We start from the raw sequence: 18,383 nt of genomic DNA on the forward strand, positions 1-18,383 counted from the left end.
CCTTGCTTTCTGAGGTGAGTAAGAAGCTCCCACAGCCCCTCCCTGTGCATGCCAGCTTCTCAGTAGCCCAGTGATAAGGGATGTTCCTAATTGCTGTTTACTGAGCACCTTCACATTCTTTATTTCTTTTGTCCTCAAAATAACCCATGATGTATGTTTTATTATTGTCCCTCTTATGGGCAGGGACGTTGTGGGGGGGGGGGGAATTTTGTTCATACGCTGAAGCCCTCATCCCCAGTACCCCGGAATGTGGTTGTATTCGGAGACAGAGACTGTAAAGAGGTGATTAAGTTTAAATGAGGCAGTTAGGGTGGGCCCTACTCCCAGCTGATTGGTGTCCTTACAGGAAGAGGACATTTGGGCACAGAGAGAGGCACCGGAGATGCGTGTGCACAGAGGAAGGGCTGTGTGAAGGGGCAGCCAGGGGTGGCCATCTGCAAACCCAGGAGAAGGGCTTCAGAAGAAGCCAGCCCTGCAAGGTGCAAGACGTACCTTGACCTTGGCCTTCCAGCCTCCAGAACTGTGAAGGAATAGATTTGTGTTGGTTAAGCCACCCAGCCTGTGGGATTTGTTCTGGCAGCCCTAGCAAACTAACAGACTCAGAGAAAACAAATGCCCTGCCCTGTATGGACACAGCCATTGAGCTGTTAGCCCCAAACTCAAGAACTTGTGCAGAGTTTCTGAGCTTTTTCCTTTATCCCTGTGATGCCATATTTGTCTGTCAGAGGCCACGTATGAAGTAGTGACAAATTTTTGCATTTCGAATTAATCAGACACATACCCCTGTCAGTCAAAGCTTCAGAGCAGCATTAGCTGACTGGTGTTACCTGCTGAACTGATAGGATTCTAGCCCAAAGTAAGCACAGACACCTAACACCTCAGTCCACCTGTGCTGCTATAACCCAGGTAAAGGGGCAGAGCCCACATGTTTTATTATGTCACACAGCTGCTCTAGGGTATGGGGCGGCCTTCCTCACCACTGGAATGGGGTGGTTCAGAAACTTGCTGGGTGCCATCACATAGTCAGGGTTTCAGCACCTCCACTGAGGGTTGCTTGATTCCGGGGGTAGCCCATTGCAGCCCTCAGACCTGAACCCTGGAGTGCTGATAGAAGGGGAAGCAGGGTGGGAGTGAGATTGAGGGTAGCAAAGCACCCAGCTAGGCTAAGGATCTCCCACGCTTCTCCAGGGCACCACAAGCGAGGAGCCCAAATCATGACACCCACGTCATATCCCTTACATCTTAAAGGACTGAATGTTCATTAATGTGAACCAGCAGCCAAGATGAGTATGAACATAAAAATTATGCATTAAAGAAGAGAGGTGAAAACCAGAGTGGGTCATCATTATCTGTTATATGCAGATTAAATGAGTTAATTCGTGGAAAACCTGTTACCCAGTTTAATCTAGGCAAGTTGTTATCGTTATTATTAATCATTATATTTTTCCTCTTTCAGGCTAAACCTGTCAAGGTCTTTGGCACTAAAGCATGTATCTTATTCAATTTATTCAACAAACATTTATTGGGAGCCTTCTATATGCCAAGGGCTGGGCTAGTTGCTAAGGATTCAAAGATAAACAAAACAAGAACACATCCCTGCCTTCAACTCTCAGTGGGGTTGGGAGAGTGATGCGTCCAGTTGTCGTTGGGTGAGATCCACTGAGCAGAGGAGAAGGAAAAAGCACACTTCCTGGAGTGTCCCGGGAGGGTAAACAGGAGTTCTCCAGGCAGAGGGATACCTGTGCTGGGAACAGGGCCAGATAGCGAATGACCTTGCATGCCTCACTAAGAACTGAGATGTTGTCCTTGGGCTTCCAGAGGGTTTAAACAGGGAAGATGTGCCCCTTAAATAGGAGCGCTCTGCCAGCCTTTACCTATTGGCACTGAGCTCCACCCCCTCCTCCAGACTGTGGGAAGGTCTAAAGAAATAAAAGCAAAATGAGGCTGAGATCAAAGAAGTGGGAAAAGGAACAGAGTCAGGGAAGAGTTTAAAGAAAGAAAAACAGCTGGAGCAGGATGCCCACTTCATCTAAAGCTCACCTGGATTTACGGCCTTTGTGTGGAGGTGTGAAGCCATGAGGAACACTGAAGATTGTTAAAGATGTTTTAACCTATTATGGTCTGGACTCTTGTACACAGCTCTAAGAAGGTAGACAGACAGACAGACTGTTGGGAGTTGCCAGGGTGAATGTGGCAGAAAAGGAAAGCGAACCTAATATGTTTTTGGAGCCCACTCTGTGCCAGGCACTTTCACATACACCTCTGCCATTTAATCTCATAACCACACTTTGAGGTCAGTATTATTATTCCTAACGTCTCCTTTTCAAGTGAAGAAGCTCTGGATCAAAGCAGTCAGGAAGTAACTTGTTTATATTCTTCTTCAACTCCTGCGTATGTTTTTGGCAGTTTTATTGCCTAAGGCTCGAGTTCTCCAACTTGATTCTGAGTGTGCCTCAGAATCTTCCAGAGGGCTTGTTAGAACACAGACTGCCAGGCCCAACCCCCTGTGTTTCTGATTCAGTCGATCTGGGTGAGGCCTGAGGATTTCCATTTCTAACAAGTTTCCAGGTGATGCTGATACCACGCTCTGAGAACCGCTGGCCTATGGGGATGATCTACCCAATAACCTAGCCCAGCGGTTCCCAAACTGTCTGCGTTTTGGAATCACCTGGGGAATCTTTAAATCAGCTAGGCGAATACTGATGCCTAGCTCCCAGGCCCATGCATTCTTTTTTTTTTTTTCTTTAATTGAAGTGTTGTTGATTTACAGTGTTTCAGGTGTACAGCAAAGTGATTCTGTTATACATAATATATACATATATGTATTCTTTTTCAGATTCTTTTCCATTATAGGTTATTACAAGATATTGAATACAGTTCCCTGTGCTCTACAGTAGGAGGCCCACACATTCTGATTTAACTGGTATGGGGGCAACCTGGGTATTATTATTTTTACCCCCCGCCGCAGGTAATTCTAACATGCAGCAAAGTGGAGGAACTGCTGACCTAGCCGCACTTCTCCTTGACTCTGATCCCTATCACCACCCTCTCCTTCAGCTGCCCACCACTGGGGCCACAGGTAGAACTTGTCATCCTAGCGCCACTCACAGCACATCCTCCCAAACCTTTCTCCCACCGTCTCAGAACACCTGCTCCTGGAACTCATCAAGTCTCTCACTTGGCTTCTCCCTTTTCGCCTAGTCCATCATCTCCTTCCCTGTTTGACCTAGATCCTGTGGTACAGTAATTACTGCACCCATCTCTTGCCCACAGCAACACATCAACCACCCTGTTCTTTCTTTGACCATATATGTCTACCTGGGAAAGATTGAGGAGGAATATCTAAATCACACTGCAGGCATGGAAGTCCAGGGAGGCTTCTTGAAGTTGACGGTGCTTGAGCTGGGTTTTGATGAGCAGGTAAAAGTGGAAGAGGGCATTTCAAGCAGGGGTACGGCATGGGTAGAGGCATAAAAGAGAGAAACAGTAGGGTTTATTGGGGAGCTAAGTGTTGTTGTGTATGTCTGGAGCAGGAACTTATCCCTACGATGTCAGGAAATCACAGTACAGAGGCAGCCTCTTGTCAGATGGGGGTGGGTCTTGGGCATCATCAAGCCAGGGAACTTAACATCTTTACAAGTATGAACAGCAGTTGATAGGTTTTTTAAATGACTTTTAAATTATAACAGTGATATACACTTATAGGACATGCAAAACACTTAGAAAAGCATAAAGTAGAAAATAATAATCACCTTTAATCTAATTACACAGAACTCACAACTCTTAAGATTTTAGGAAAATTTGTTCTTTTCTTCCATGCATGTTGTTATATAGTTGAGAACATGCTGTGGAAGTAAGTTTATATCCTGCCTTCACACTTAAAGTTATAACATATACATATTTAGTGTTTTTGCAATCTGTAAACATTTTAATAGCAGTGTAAAATTCTATAGTTTGATACCATATAATTTAACTATTCTCATATAGGTAGAAATGGGGGAGGGGAAGTTTCACTGTAATAAATGACGCCACAATATTCATATTTGTATGAACTTAGATTTTTTCAATGGTTTCCTGTGATCAATATCAAGAAAGAAATGAATCAACAGTGTGAAAGTTTTAGACATTTATTACCAAACTTCTAAAAACTTTTCTGCCAGTTTACACTCTGATCATAGGTATGAAAGCGTGCACGTTTCATCTTCCCTTCCCAGTGCTTGGTGTCATGGTTGGTGCCACTGAAGGGTTTTTGCTGTGGAGGTGACATGAGCAGATGTGCGTTTATAAAATCCCATACTGGAGGCTGAATCAAGTGTACCAGATTGGAACTGCTATCGCTGTCCTTGCTGTTCCGCCTTTGCTTCCACATTCTCCTGTTCCCATGTTCCCATTCTTCCTCTTTTTTCTTTCTTGGAGGAAGTGTTTGCTGCACACAGAGCACTGCACAAGACTTTATTACCAGGAGCAGTGCTGAAAGACCTAGCTCTGTGGTTGCAACAAGTTGGTGCCCAGCCCAGAGACCCTCTTTTCATAGTTCTATGGAAAAAAAAAATCTCTAGATAGTAATTCTCATTAGGGAGAGATACTTTTTATATTTTCCAATGACATTGCCAAGTGAGTTTATTGATAAATTAATTTCCTTGTGCATCCAGTGACTATCCAGTCCTACACGCAATCATCCCTGTCCCTGGAATGTCCTTCCTCTTTCTCCTTCTTAACCCAGCAAATTACCTTGGCATTCATCTTTCAAGACCTTCCTTAAATGTCTGTGACACTTCCTTCCATACCTTGCCCAGTCATAATCGGTTACTCAGGCCTCCTCGTTCCTATAGTTCACTGACAACATTTTCTACACCTAACGCTTTTCCTCCCTCTTGGCCAAGAGTCCTTCAAGAGTTGAACATTTTGCATTCCCAGTTCTTAACACAGTGTCTGGCACTTGGTTGCCATCAGTAACTGTTGAATGATCGAGTGAGTGAATTAATGAGTTCCTGTTTTGCTAAGGTACATGGACATTCCATCTTAAATACAAACGAATTGAAGAATGTAGAGAGAATATGGAGATGATATGAATTGCCAAACCACACTCTGAGTCATTGGTACCTAAGGTAAAGCAGACACGTGGTATATCAGATGTCCTGATCTTGGATTCTAAGTTCTGAACATTAAATGTTCTGTGTGCCTGGACATCAACTTGTGCTCTGTTCTGTTTCATTTTAACCCCAGATTTAGTTTCTGCATAAGTATCTGTGTGCTAGAGGAAGTACAGGGAATTGAGTGATGCCAGAATTTCCCAAAATGTGTTCCAAAGAAAACTACCAGGGATACCTATAAAACTGTTTCTAGGTATCACACAAAAGAAGAGTCTCATGGTCCAATAAGTTTGGGAAACAAAGTTGAATATATTTCTTTTTTTTTTTTTTTAATTATTATTTTATTTATTTTTGGCTGTGTTGGGTCTTCGTTTCTGTGCGAGGGCTTTCTCTAGTTGTGGCAAGCGGGGGCCACTCTTCATCGCGGTGCGCGGGCCTCTCACTATCATGGCCTCTCTTGTTGCGGAGCACAGGCTCCAGACGCGCAGGCTCAGTAGTTGTGGCTCACGGGCCTAGTTGCTCCGCGGCATGTGGGATCTTCCCAGACCAGGGCTCGAACCCGCGTCCCCTGCATCGGCAGGCAGATTCTCAACCACTGCGCCACCAGGGAAGCCCGAATATATTTCTTTACTGCAGAACTTCCTGGTAGGCATTTTAGGAAGTTGAAAGATCAGTTAGGCAATGGAAGAGAAACAGAAGAGCCAGCAAATCTTCCTTCAGTAGTAAACAGGAGTCATTCTAGCCTCTTCATGCCGGGGAAGATTCAGAGTACAGATTCAAAGGCCGAATGGTGAAACATAGAAGATCCTAGCCCCTCCCCCTGCACTTATCTCCCGAGTCCCACATTTGTGTAAACCCCTGCCCCTACCCACCCCCCATACTGATGAGATCAGCCTGCATTATGTCTCTTCTAGAGCCAGGAAGCAAGGTAATGTGTGGGAAGTAATAGCTGCAAGGTAATGTGTGGGAAGTGATAACAACTTTTCGAGTTAAAGCCATTCAACAGGAAAATTTGTTAAAAGACCAAGACATTGTAAAAGCTGAAACACTTGAGTCTATTAAGTCCCCTGCTTCTTAGAACATTTTGTTACCAGGGAATGTTTCAAGGAGGGAAAACACTGAACTATCACAGCACTGTCAGATACCAAAGCCTGGTACAGAGAGCAACATTTTACAAGACATCTGTGTCTCTGCCAACAGAGAAACTTCTAAAAAGTTCTACCTCTCTTTCCTCCTCCTTTCTCCTACCCCAGTATGACTCCCCCACTCTCCTCACCCCTAAACACACCCTACACGTCTTTCCTCCCTCCCTTTCCCTCCCCTCCCTCCTCCCCCTCCTCCTCATTTTTCTCCTTCTCCTCCTTCTTCTTCTCTCTCTCATTCACAACCCATATTGATTTCACAGACACTGTAAAATGACACATTAAGCTAAAACTATCCAATGGTTATTCAACACACTTTAGTAAGAAGGGAACTAATTAAGTGACTAGAGGTTTAGACATTTGTTGTTTACTGGATCTAAGTTCCTTAAGAGAGCCTGGAGCGTTCTCCTAAACAAACTTTGCCCATTCATGGCTTCTTGTTCCAAATCCAAATGAGATGGAGGGTTTAAGGAGACAGTATCTTTTCACAGTTGTGAAAAAAGGAGTACCAGAGAAGGAGAATGGGAGTGTCAGTGGGTGTAGAGGGGAAAACCATGGGTGTAGAGAGACTAATGCAGTTTTTGTCTCTGTTGGCAGCTGATGTCCATTAGTGATCATTAGGTTAGACTTCAGCGAAGTTTACACATTTGTGGTCAGCCCAATAGTTTGTTTAACTGTTTTCATTAGAAGTATATCCGTCAAGAGGGAGGAGATGTGGGAATATATGTTTATGTACAGCTGATTCACTTTGTTATACAGCAGAAACTAACACACCATTGTAAAGCAATTATACTCCAATAAAGATGTTAAAAAAGAAGTATATCCGTCAAGAGACTGTTTTTTAAACAACAGTCTTCTAAACAAAAAAGTAAAGACACAATGCTTGGTGTCAGTTTATTTATCTCTTGTAAAAATAAAATACAGTGTGTGTGGAAAAAAAAAAAAAAAAAGTAAAGACAAACCCAAATATCTCCTTGCCAGTCTTAATACACATTATCGCACTGTATCAGGAGGCACCTTAGAAGACAGAAGCCATCTGTCAAATAAGCAGAAACATTAACATAGAACAATTTTCTAGTTCGTGAATATTAATAGGATGTTAGTGATTAGCCACAACCTATGAGAGAATTTCCCCTGCCTTAGTAGGCAAAGAAGGAATGGAAGCTTTTAAAGAATCTGCCTTTTTATTTGCTTCTGTTTTAAATAAATAAAAGTTGTGTTGTAAAAATGAGTCTTTGGGCCCACCATCAAACCTTAATCCTGCCGTTGCTTTCCCTGGAAATTGGACAGGCACAATCCAAGCCCCAGGAACTTTGAAAAAAAGGACCTCTTCTAGGTGCTGAATCAGAAGCAACTGCCCCTGTGGGAAGCCCTCGATCCTGTGTGACTCTGAGCCTGAGACTCGTATTTTCTATCCCTCTTTTTGTACTGTGGACCCAGAATAATCTGGTGTAGGTGAAATATTCTTTTCCTTGGCTTAGATTAGGAACCTGGTGTCCTGAAAGAGGTCACTGACTTCCCCAAGGATGTCCAAGGAGGTTGGCTCACCACTGGCTTACCGCAGGCCAAATTTGAAGTTAATTAAGCATCAGTCATCGTCAGTAGGGCCAAGATGTTATTCACACATTCAGGGAAGAGAAACCTGATCCAACTCTGGCTAATGACCTTCATCAGCATTCCTTCCTATCCTAATCCCAAACCAGTGTGTCTTTAGCTGCACTGGGGGATTGTAGTTCAGAAATAGCTGGTTCATCCTTTATGTTACTCTCCATTTGAAGAGGCTTCTGGATATGTCAGCCTATTCATTGGATGCATGTTAACCTTCTGGATCAAAACCTTTTTTTTACTAGAACCGGGTTTCTGTTTATGAAAAGGTACATTTATTGACTTCTGGGGAAATTCCCTATTCAGAATGAGGATGAAAATGCTGTTTGGTAGGAGATGAAGGGATATTGAGAGTTCTGGGTTGGCCATCTAGGGACCAGACCTTCTGGCCCAAACCAGACTGGGAAACAGAGAGATGTGTATGCACTGCTTTTGCTTGTCTCACTCTACAGACCTCAGTGACCAGCTTCTTGAAGTGGTGGGGCTAGAGGGAGCCATGGAAATGGGGCAGATCTACACTGGCCTGAAGAGTGCAGGCAGGAGGCTGGCCCAGTGCTCCTCTGTCTCCATCAGGTATGCTTCCTCATCACCCAGCAGCCCCCCAGTCTCCCCACCTCCCTGAATATTCTTACAGATAACAACTAGGAAGCCATCTTTAGATTTCAGTGCAGAGAGAGTGGGGTGGGGCAGAAGCTTGATAACATTTATAAAGAATGTCTTTGGAGACCACTTCCCTAACCAGGTATAATGCAACCATCCAGGACATCAACTAAAGGGTCCCACCACAACCAGTTTGCTGTTCTCTTAGAATGAATTGGTGAGATTCTCTAAATAGGATTGTCATATTATGAGGTCCAGAGAACCAGATATCCAACTCCTTGCCTTCTTTATCTTTACAAGTTGAACTGTTCAAGCCATGCCAGAGGGCACACTTTAACAAAAACCAGGCTCTGTGCTCCACTCTGCTCTTTCTTGGATAGTGGTCTTAGAAATACTTTTATTAGAGTTAGCAATCCCATATACCTTTGTAGAGCTAAACCATCAACCTCAGCAAACCCGTCATAACTGACTAAGAGGATGACAATTCTCTAGAGTATGGATCACACAGGTCAGCCACTGCAGGTTCCTGAATAGATGGGGTCTAATGGAGGGGATCTTCTGATTTTGGTTGCTTCTGTTTAATAAATGCAACTGGTCACAGATTTTTCTCCACCTGATTATTTCAGGAGTCCTTATTCCTTTCCATTTCCCATTTAATTTCTATAGATCAAATCTATTCGTGTGTCTTGGGGATCTCCTGGAGGGGACCACCACATGCAGGTTTCCCGAAGTTATTTAAACACAGAACCCTTTTATCGCTTAACCTCTTGGGTGAATGTCCTCAGAGCACATTCAGAGAAACGCTGTTCTCAGTGCCACCCTGCATCCTTCAGAAAGGTCCTCAGAGCTGGTTCCCTGATCTATCCCACTAACCCCCTTTCTTCATTCCCTCTCTGTGTCTCCTCTGTCTTTTCAATTATTCCCCAAATCTTTGCTTCTCTTCTTCGCTGGGCTGTTGTTGTGCTGGGGCCCCTGTTTTCCAGGTTAACCTCTGTAGTTCCTTCTCTGTCCTTTCCCCATGACTCTAACACTGAGTAGGTCCAGTCCATTAGCACATCTAAGCCATAACATATGTAGACCAGAGAATTTGGTCTCTGAAGAATTTTTTAAAAACATGTATAAGAGATAGGATATTTTCTGTTTCCAGATAGAAATAGAGGAGGTGAGTCAGAAGCCCTAGCCTCCTGGGCATTCCCCAGATACTCTCTGCACTCCCCAAAACCAAAATGCCACTCTCTCCTCTTATTTGTTTTATTATTAGGTTTATTGGTTCTTGTTATTAAATATCCTCAGAGTCAGTCGGAGAATCATCTACATCAAAACACAGCCTGAAAAAAAAAAAAAAAGAAAAAAGAAACGTAGCCTGCCTCCCTCATTTTATAATTTCAGAAACAGGACAGATGCCAAACCCAGGTGAGGGCTTTCTGGCCAGTGGGTGGCAACTGTTCCCTGCTCGCCCAGACCAGAGGCCTCCGAAAGGACCTGCCTTTTCTCCCTCATCTCTCTCCTTTAATAATCCATATGCCAAAGACGCCTTGACCCAAGCAAGAAAGCAACGCTTTCTCCTCTCTCCTCTGCCTACCCATGGGGATCACATTCCCAATGACCCCCTTTCCCAGCTAAGCCAGGTCCACAGTCCATGCAACCGCAGCGTCTACTGTTGTTCAGGAGATAAAAGAGGGGATGCTTTAGGACTGGGGGCAAGGCAAGACACACTCAGACCTGAGCTGTACCTCGTTTAAGTGGGAGACGTTACCTCACTGACATGATGCAACTGCTCACTCAACATTGAAACCAGGCCTTTCCCCATTTCATAACCTTTTCCATTTCACAGTGGCGTTTTGGCACCATGGACAGGCCCTCTGGCTGATCGTTTGACTAAGGGTCCACTCAGCTGTGGTGCTGCCATACTTGTTGGCCGCTGTTTCCCAGACTCCTGTGGACTTCACTGCTCACCCAGGGCCATGTTTCTCAAAGTAGGGTCTGGGGGTCAAAGCAACAGAATCATCCATAGTGCTTATTAAAACACAGACCCCTGGGCCTGGCCCACAGCTGTCAAGTCGGGACCCCTGACGTGGCTCAGAAATCTGTTTTCAGCAAGCCCCACCCCCCCAGGAGAGTCTTCAGAACCACTCCTAGGTGGGCAGGTCAGGTCTTCCCACTTCTATTCCCTGGTGGGGGCAACCCTCATCCTCAGACTCCAAGAAGCTCACTGTGCTCTCTGTTCTCGGGGCTCCAGGACGAACAAGCTGCTGCCAATGCAAGTGGACGGAGAGCCCTGGATGCAGCCACCTTGCACGGTAAGTTTTGCCAGTCTTTGAGATGAGGGTGAGAAGCTTTATTTTGGGCCCCTTTGGGGCACTGACTTAATATGAAACTCTGAATCTCAGAGTTACAGGAGCTTTGGGAGATCATCTAGTGCAGCTTCTCTTCCACTTTATTCATCCACCCATTCATTTACCTGCCAAGCTTTTATTGAATATGTGCTATGTGCCAGACACTGGGAGACACCAGTTCCAAAACCAAAGGAGACATAGACCCGTCTTCAAAGAGCTTATGGTTCTAGATGGTGAATTCTGAGGCTTCATCTACAGTATCCTTGAGAGCCTCAGCTTGAATCACTCAGTGGCAAGGAACTTACCACCCCAAAAAGAAGACTGTTCCACTGATGAACAAGCCTAATCACTAGAAAGTGCTTCTTTATATGGCAGCCAAATTTGCACACTTACCGCCAAACTTCCACCTAGTTGCTGTGACCACCGGGGTTCCTGGGGGAGAATTCCCACAGTGCACAGACACGCTGCACCCCAGGTGCACCTGCAGCCCCGAGGACCCACCTGAAAGCTCCCCTGAAAAGGTAACCACACGGGTTATCTATTTTGTTTATGGCATTTCTGTGAGCCATATTACCCAGCACCTAGCACTGTGCCTGGTTTGTTTGTAATAGTTGCACAATAATATTAATATTTGTTTGGCAATGAATAAAGGATTGAACAAACAAAAATCAAGGGAACAACCCCAGTCCCTGACTTACCATACCTTTGTTAGCACTTTGTTCTCAGAAACGCAGCTAGAAATTCCATGGCAAAGATAAACCACTGTCCTGGTGTTCAGGGCCCAGGATGTTCACTGGGATACTACATTAGTAACGTCCTCAATACTATTGTGAGGATGCAAATCTCAAGACAGAAGTTGTGTTTCTGAGCTTCCTCACTCTAGTGGAGTATTCAGATACCTCGATAGCCTGCTATTTGGAGCCCTTCAGAACATCAAGTTGTCTTCTAGAAAAGAGGTTTTCATAAGACAGTTACTAGGTCTGAATTGTAGGTTTATTTCTATAATTCTTTGTTCCATGTAACTTCTACAAATTGTAAAACTAGTCCCTAGAGACAGAGACTTTAGAAATGTCATCTTTTATAAAGGTTATCAAAAGTAGAAGTTTTTCTGCAAAATCTTACCTCAATCTTTTGGTTTCTATGAAGTCTAAGAAAAGAATGAGAACACACTACAGCAAAACCTAATATCTTACCACCTTGTTAGAGTTGGGAAGGATGGAGGGAATTTGTACTACTTATAATTTTGATGGAGCTGAATTAAGAAACATCTATCCAAGCTCCTCCTGTCTCCTAAAAGAAAGAAAAAAAAAAAGCTGGAAGAAAGCAAACCCTCGGCCACCTAGCTCAGTAGTATCTGGAAACTGGACTGCTTTCCTCCAGATCCAAGCACTGGTTTTAAAATAGCCAGATACTTCTCCTATCCCCACTCTCTCTCCATGCCACCTTTTAGAGATTACAACTCACTATGAAAAAAAAACTGTGACCCAATGATTTTTATGGTGTTCAGTCTGTGGAAGGTATGTTAGTCAGCTCAGGCTGCCCTAACAAAATACCACAGACTGGGTGGCTTAAACAACATAGTCTTTCATAGTTCTGGAGGCTGGAAGTCCAAGATGAAGGTGTCGGCAGGGTTGCTTTCTGGTGAGGCCTTTCTTCCTGACTTGCAGACAATGGCCTTCTCACCTTGTCCTCACATGGCCTTTTCACTGTGTGCATTCACTCCTGATGTCTCTTCCTATTATATGGACACCGGTCCTATTGGATTCGGACGCCCACCCTCATGACTCCATTTAACCTTAATTACCTCCTTAAAGGCCATATCTCCAAATGCCCTCACATTGGAGGTTAGGGCTTCAACATATGAATTTTGGGGCGTGGAGGTGGGAACACAATTCGGTCCCCAGCAGAAGGTAACAGAAAGTCATTCTTAAACTTGAAAGAGTTAAAACAAAAGCACCCTTTTTGAATCATTTTCTGGAAGGCACATACTATGAAGTGATTCCTAATTGAAGGCTTAATGATGGGACAGCACAGCAACAAAAGAACTTTTGGTAAAAATTAAAACCAGTTAAATTAGAATAAAGTAAAAAAAAAAACTGTTAAATATGGTTATGCAACTGAATGCAAATGGCAAAAATCATTCTTTGAAAGAGAAGATATATAATGTAAACATTCATAACTTGGATCCCAAACCTAAAGTTATGTTCACCAAGGCTGAAAGCATGTGGGAGATATTGTTGAAAGAATAGTAAAAATGCTAAATTTTTCACTGTCTCTCTTCACTTTGATAATTACAGGATGTAAATCTGAAGAAAACTTTAATAACTAGATAATTACTAGTGACACTAAAAACAGGGTGCACACCTTTCGAATCTGGGAGAATTTAAAGTTAATGAACCCTGTCAGTGTAGCACAAGACAGAAAGTGAATAACAAGCAAACATTTAAAATTTTTTTGATTAAGATAAAAGAGGTTAAGGCTAAATATATCAATAATGACAAAAAAATATAAATGTGCTAAATTCCCCTATTAAAAGTGTAAGACTCTCATACTGGGTTAAAAATTAAAATCCAATGATATACTTCTTATAAAGAGATACATCTAAAACAGAAAGACATGTATATATATCTTTTTATCTTATCCTTAACAAACATAGAGAAATTAAAAGTAAGAAGTGATAATTTGGGGCAAACTAACCTTCCAACATGCCAAAAGCATAAAGTGGAATAAAAATGTCACTTTTTATTTAATAAAAAGTACTCTCAATTTTGAGATATAATGGTCATAAAATTTTAGTTGTTTAATAACAGAATCAAAATATATACTGTGGGGGCTTCCCTGGTGGCGCAGTGGTTGAGAATCTGCCTGCCAATGCAGGGGACACGGGTTCGAGCCCTGGTCTGGGAAGATCCCATATGCCACGGAGCAGCTGGGCCCGTGAGCCACAATTACTGAGCCTGCGCGTCTGGAGCCTGTGCTCCGCAACAAGAGAGGCTGCGACAGTGAGAGGCCCGCGCACCGCAATGAAGAGTGGCCCCCACTTGCCACAACTAGAGAAAGCCCTCGCACAGAAACGAAGACCCAACACAGCCATAAATAAATAAACAAATATTTTTAAAAAAAAAATATATATATATATACTGTGAAAATCAGTATAGATGTATATTCTGAGAAAAATACATATATAAAAAATTGACAGAAAGACAGGTATTGAGAGGCTTTAAAATATTTGTTTCTGTCTTTGAGGTCAAGCTGTAAAAAAAATAAATGACATAAAACTTGGATTTTAAAAAACAAGCTCATAGGTACGGAGAACAGATTGGTGGTTGTCAGAGGTGGGGGTAGGGGGAGCAGGGTGGGTGAGACGGGTGAAGGGGGTAAAAAGGTACAAACTTCCAATTATAAAATAAGTTAAGTCCTGGGATGTGATATACAGCAGAGTGACTATAGTTAATAACACTGTATTGTATATTTGAAAGCTGCTAAGTGAGTAACTCTTAAAAGTTCCCATCACAAGAAAACATTTTGTAACTATGGTAACAGATGTTAACTAGACTTATTGTGGTGATCATTTCACAATATATACAAATATCAAATCATTAAGTCGTACACCTGAAACTAATATAATGTCATATGTCAATTATACCTCAATTTAAAAATTAAACTTGGATGAAATAACTATGCCTTAAATAATTAAATATCTCATTTCTTCAAGGATTCATAGGATATTTACTAAAATAGATCATAAACTAGTTCACAAAGAAAACATATATATAAAATCCAGAAGCAGAAATTATAAAGGTTGTTTTATGTGACCACAAAGCAATAAAACTAGAAATTAATAATAGAAGATTAAATGAATAAATAAAATCCAATCACTCAGAGATTTTTAAATTCTCCTAAAGAATAATAGATTTAAGAGGCGATCAAAGCTAACATTATTGACTATTTAAAAAATAATAAAAATGAGAAGGCTCGCATTCAAACCTTATAGAATATAGCCTAAAATGTATTTGGAAGTAAATTCAGAGTCTCATATACTTCCATCATTTGAAAAGGAAAAAAATGTAATGAATAATCCCCAAATTAAAAGAATAATAAAACAAACTTAGGAGAAGCAGAAGGAAGAAAATAAAGATAAAATTAGAAATTAAACAATTAAAAAACAGGAAAATCTAGAACTAGTTCTTTAAACATGTCAAATGTTTGAAAACCTTATTTTAAAAAGAGAAAAAGAAAAACAGAGATTAGAGATATTAAAATATTTAATACATATGTAATATAAATATAAATATGGTAATGGTTTTATTTAATAAGATTATATGACATATATATAGTTTTATCTTGATTCTAATAAACTTGAACGTCTTATAAAAATCCTAGGCAACCTTAATGAAATGAAAAATGTTTTCAAAGAATTACATCCACAATGATCTTAAAACAGATGATCTTACTGGTGAGTTCTTCCATATTACTAGGGAATAAATATTTATGTAAACTGTTCCATAGAACAAAGATAGAAAGCTACCCAATCCATTTGATAAAATTAAGACAGATACAAAAACCTAACAAAAACTATGCTTAAAAATAGAAAACTACAGACCAATCTCAAATATGAACATGATACAAAAATTATAGTTAAAGTATTGGCAGATAGAATTGAACAATATATTAAAAGAATCATTCACTCCTCAAGAAGAATATATCAAAGGAATGCAAGGATGTCTTCTTATATAAGTTTGGATAGAAAAATCACATGATAATATGAATAGATGACCCCAAAATACTCAATTACATTCAACGTTTCTGATTTTTAAAGATGAAAACTCAGACCAGAAAGGCACTTCCTCAAAAGAAAAAAACAGAAAAAAAATCTCCTTTTTTTTTTGGCCGTGCTACGCAGCATGCAGGATCTTAGTTCCCTGACCAAGGATCTAACCCGTGCCCCCTGCAGTGGAAGCATGGAGTCCTAACCACCAGACCACCAGGGAAGTCCCGAAAAATATCTATCTTAAACCAATGAGTAATATTTTATGTAACACACTAGCGGAATTCTCATTAAAATCATGGGTAAGACATGTGTGCTAATGTTATTTGGAAGTTCTAACCAATGCAAAACACATGAAGCAGAAAAGAAATATAACTATTTGGAAAAGAATCAAAACTGTCATTATTTGCGGATAATATAGTTATGTATATAGAAAGCTAATAAAATCAACGGAAAACCTCATAGGTTAAATTATTTCAATGAAGCTGTACAGAAAGATAGACAAAAGTTAATAGCTTTTGTACATACCAGCAATAACCAATCAGAGGAATATAATAGAAAAAAGTTTAAGTATTATAATGGCAACAGACAAAAACAAAATACCAAACTGAATTGTGAAAAATAGATGAAGAAGATTTCAAGACTTAAGTAATATTTTTTAAAAGATTTGAATTTAGAAACATCCTATGTTTCTAAATAGGAACCCCCAGACAAAATTCTAATGCAGTTTTTTTTACTTGACAAAACAATGCAATAGCTAAGGCATTTTATAAAAGAACTGTGAAGAAGGACTTCCCACAAGATATTAAAATAGTTATAAAACCACAGCAATTGACGCAATATTGGATAGATAATAGTACAGAAGAGAGCCCTAAGAAACCCTAGTATACATAAAAACTAATGAAGGAGAGAAGAAAGATCATAAACTAATTTGAAAGTAATGGACTGTTTAACATATGGTATCCAAGAAATTGCCTGTTTGGGAAAGTGCCATTATACAGTCGGCCCTCCACATCCATGGGCTTCGCATCCTTGGGTTCAACCAACCTTGAATAGAAAATATTCAGGAAAAAAAATTCCAGAAAGTTCCAAAAAGCAAAACTAGAATTTGCTGTGTGCTGGCAACTATTTACATAGCATTTACATTATACTTACAACTATTTACATAGCGTTTACGCTGCATTAGGTATTATAAGTAATCTAGAAATGATTAAAGTATACGGGAAGTGCATAGGTTATATGCAAATACTATACCATCTTACACAAGAGACTTGTATAGAACCAGCATCCATGGATTTTGGTATCGCCAGGGGTCCTGGAACCAATTCCCTATGGATACCAAGGGATAACTGTATAGTAACCTCTCACCTCAAAGTATACTCCAAAAAAAACCCAAAAAATCTCCAATTCCATTAAAGAATTAAATGTTACTTACCTAGGGAAGGGGAAAATGGGTGACTATTATTACACTATGAACAAGGACTTTCTAAGGAAAATGTGACATGTTTAACTGTTAACAAATTTTCTCTGTAATAAAACAGAAAACTAAGAGCATGGGGCTGCTGTCCCTAGTGCTTGCCAGATGTTATAAATGTGATGAAGGGTTTTTAAGACAATCATACAGACTTTAGTTAATTGCCTGACCAGAGAAGTTTGGGTTCTAACTACAGAAATGTGGGATGCTCTCTCAGGGGTTGAAAAGGCAGATTTAACCACATCCAACTACCTCCTAAAATGGGATCTTACCTATTTAACCCACTAGCCCCTCCTAATTTGAGGATGAGGGGGTAAGATACTGACATTTCTTTGACTCGAGATGAGGACATGATCTCATACTTCTTGCCCCCAGTGTATGTACATACAGTGAACTCCCAGTTATCTGTAGAAGTAGAATCCACAAACCACATCAAAACCTCACGTTACCCAGCATCTCCAAACTCCTGCCCCATCAAAACCTTTGTCAAAACTGCTGAAAACCCAAATGAAAGGGATTTGAGTTTCACCTCCTCCCCTTTGCCCTGGAGGTGCTAACAAGCAAATAAACTGGTCAGCTAGAGGGAGAAAAAGGAGAAACAAGGATCTTCCACGGTCTAAAAAAATGGACTCCATCAGTGGGAAATGTAAGCGGTGCCACAGCTGCCACTCTCTGTCCCAAGCATGGGCAGCTCCACTGCCAGAACGTTCCCCCGTTCTTCTTGGCTGTGCTAACTAGTCAGTACTTCCATAGCAGGTACAGGCTCTGCGCTGGCTCAGGGAATACCAAGGTGAATAAGATGAATGTCTTCTTCCCCTCGGGGCTCCTGTGCTCCGGAGTGGGACAAGGCTTACCACAGGAAATGTGCCACAAATCACTACCATCAGATGGGGCTAAATTGCACACCACAGATAAGTGCCTCACTTCCCTGAATTCTGAGATAAAGACAATGCCCATAATAAGGCACATAACACAAAACGGTACTTGATGTGTCGTCGGTGTGCTCCCCTGGTGACTACCACAAAACAGAGAGACTTACTCCCCTCCTAGATTTCCAGGCTGATGGAAACCAACCTAACAGTCGTTTTCAGCTTCCTTCCCCCAGGTTATGTTCATTCCCCACAATGACTTTTGGCCCCATCTTTTTCTTTCTATATCCTGGAGCCTTATAAATTTAAACCTGGCTTGCAGTAGAACCCTCTTAGCCAGACTCTTCCCAGCTCCAGCTCATCTTGACAACAGCTATTGAATAATTCCCTTCAAACTCTTTTCTTCATGTTATCCTCCAGCTTAAAAAGTTATCATGGTTCCCCACTACCTCATATTAAGCCCAATCTCTGCTGCCTCCTCCCCTTTAAAGCCCTA

The 18,383-nt window shown here is 41.4% G+C and overlaps 1 protein-coding gene across 4 annotated transcripts in view; it reads left to right on the plus strand.

Moving 5' to 3' along the window:
* DGKG (diacylglycerol kinase gamma) overlaps positions 1 to 18,383 on the plus strand; it is a 162,236-nt gene that overhangs the window by 139,680 nt on the left and 4,173 nt on the right. For all 4 annotated transcript variants that reach the window (XM_061194375.1, XM_061194376.1, XM_061194377.1 and 1 more), the window contains 2 exons: positions 8,293 to 8,413; positions 10,680 to 10,740. In XM_061194375.1, coding sequence (XP_061050358.1) covers positions 8,293 to 8,413; positions 10,680 to 10,740 — 182 coding nt within the window. The remainder of the gene's footprint in view (positions 1 to 8,292; positions 8,414 to 10,679; positions 10,741 to 18,383) is intronic.

Source organism: Eubalaena glacialis, chromosome 6 (assembly GCF_028564815.1).
Source record: "Eubalaena glacialis isolate mEubGla1 chromosome 6, mEubGla1.1.hap2.+ XY, whole genome shotgun sequence".
Lineage (NCBI taxonomy): Eukaryota > Metazoa > Chordata > Mammalia > Artiodactyla > Balaenidae > Eubalaena > Eubalaena glacialis.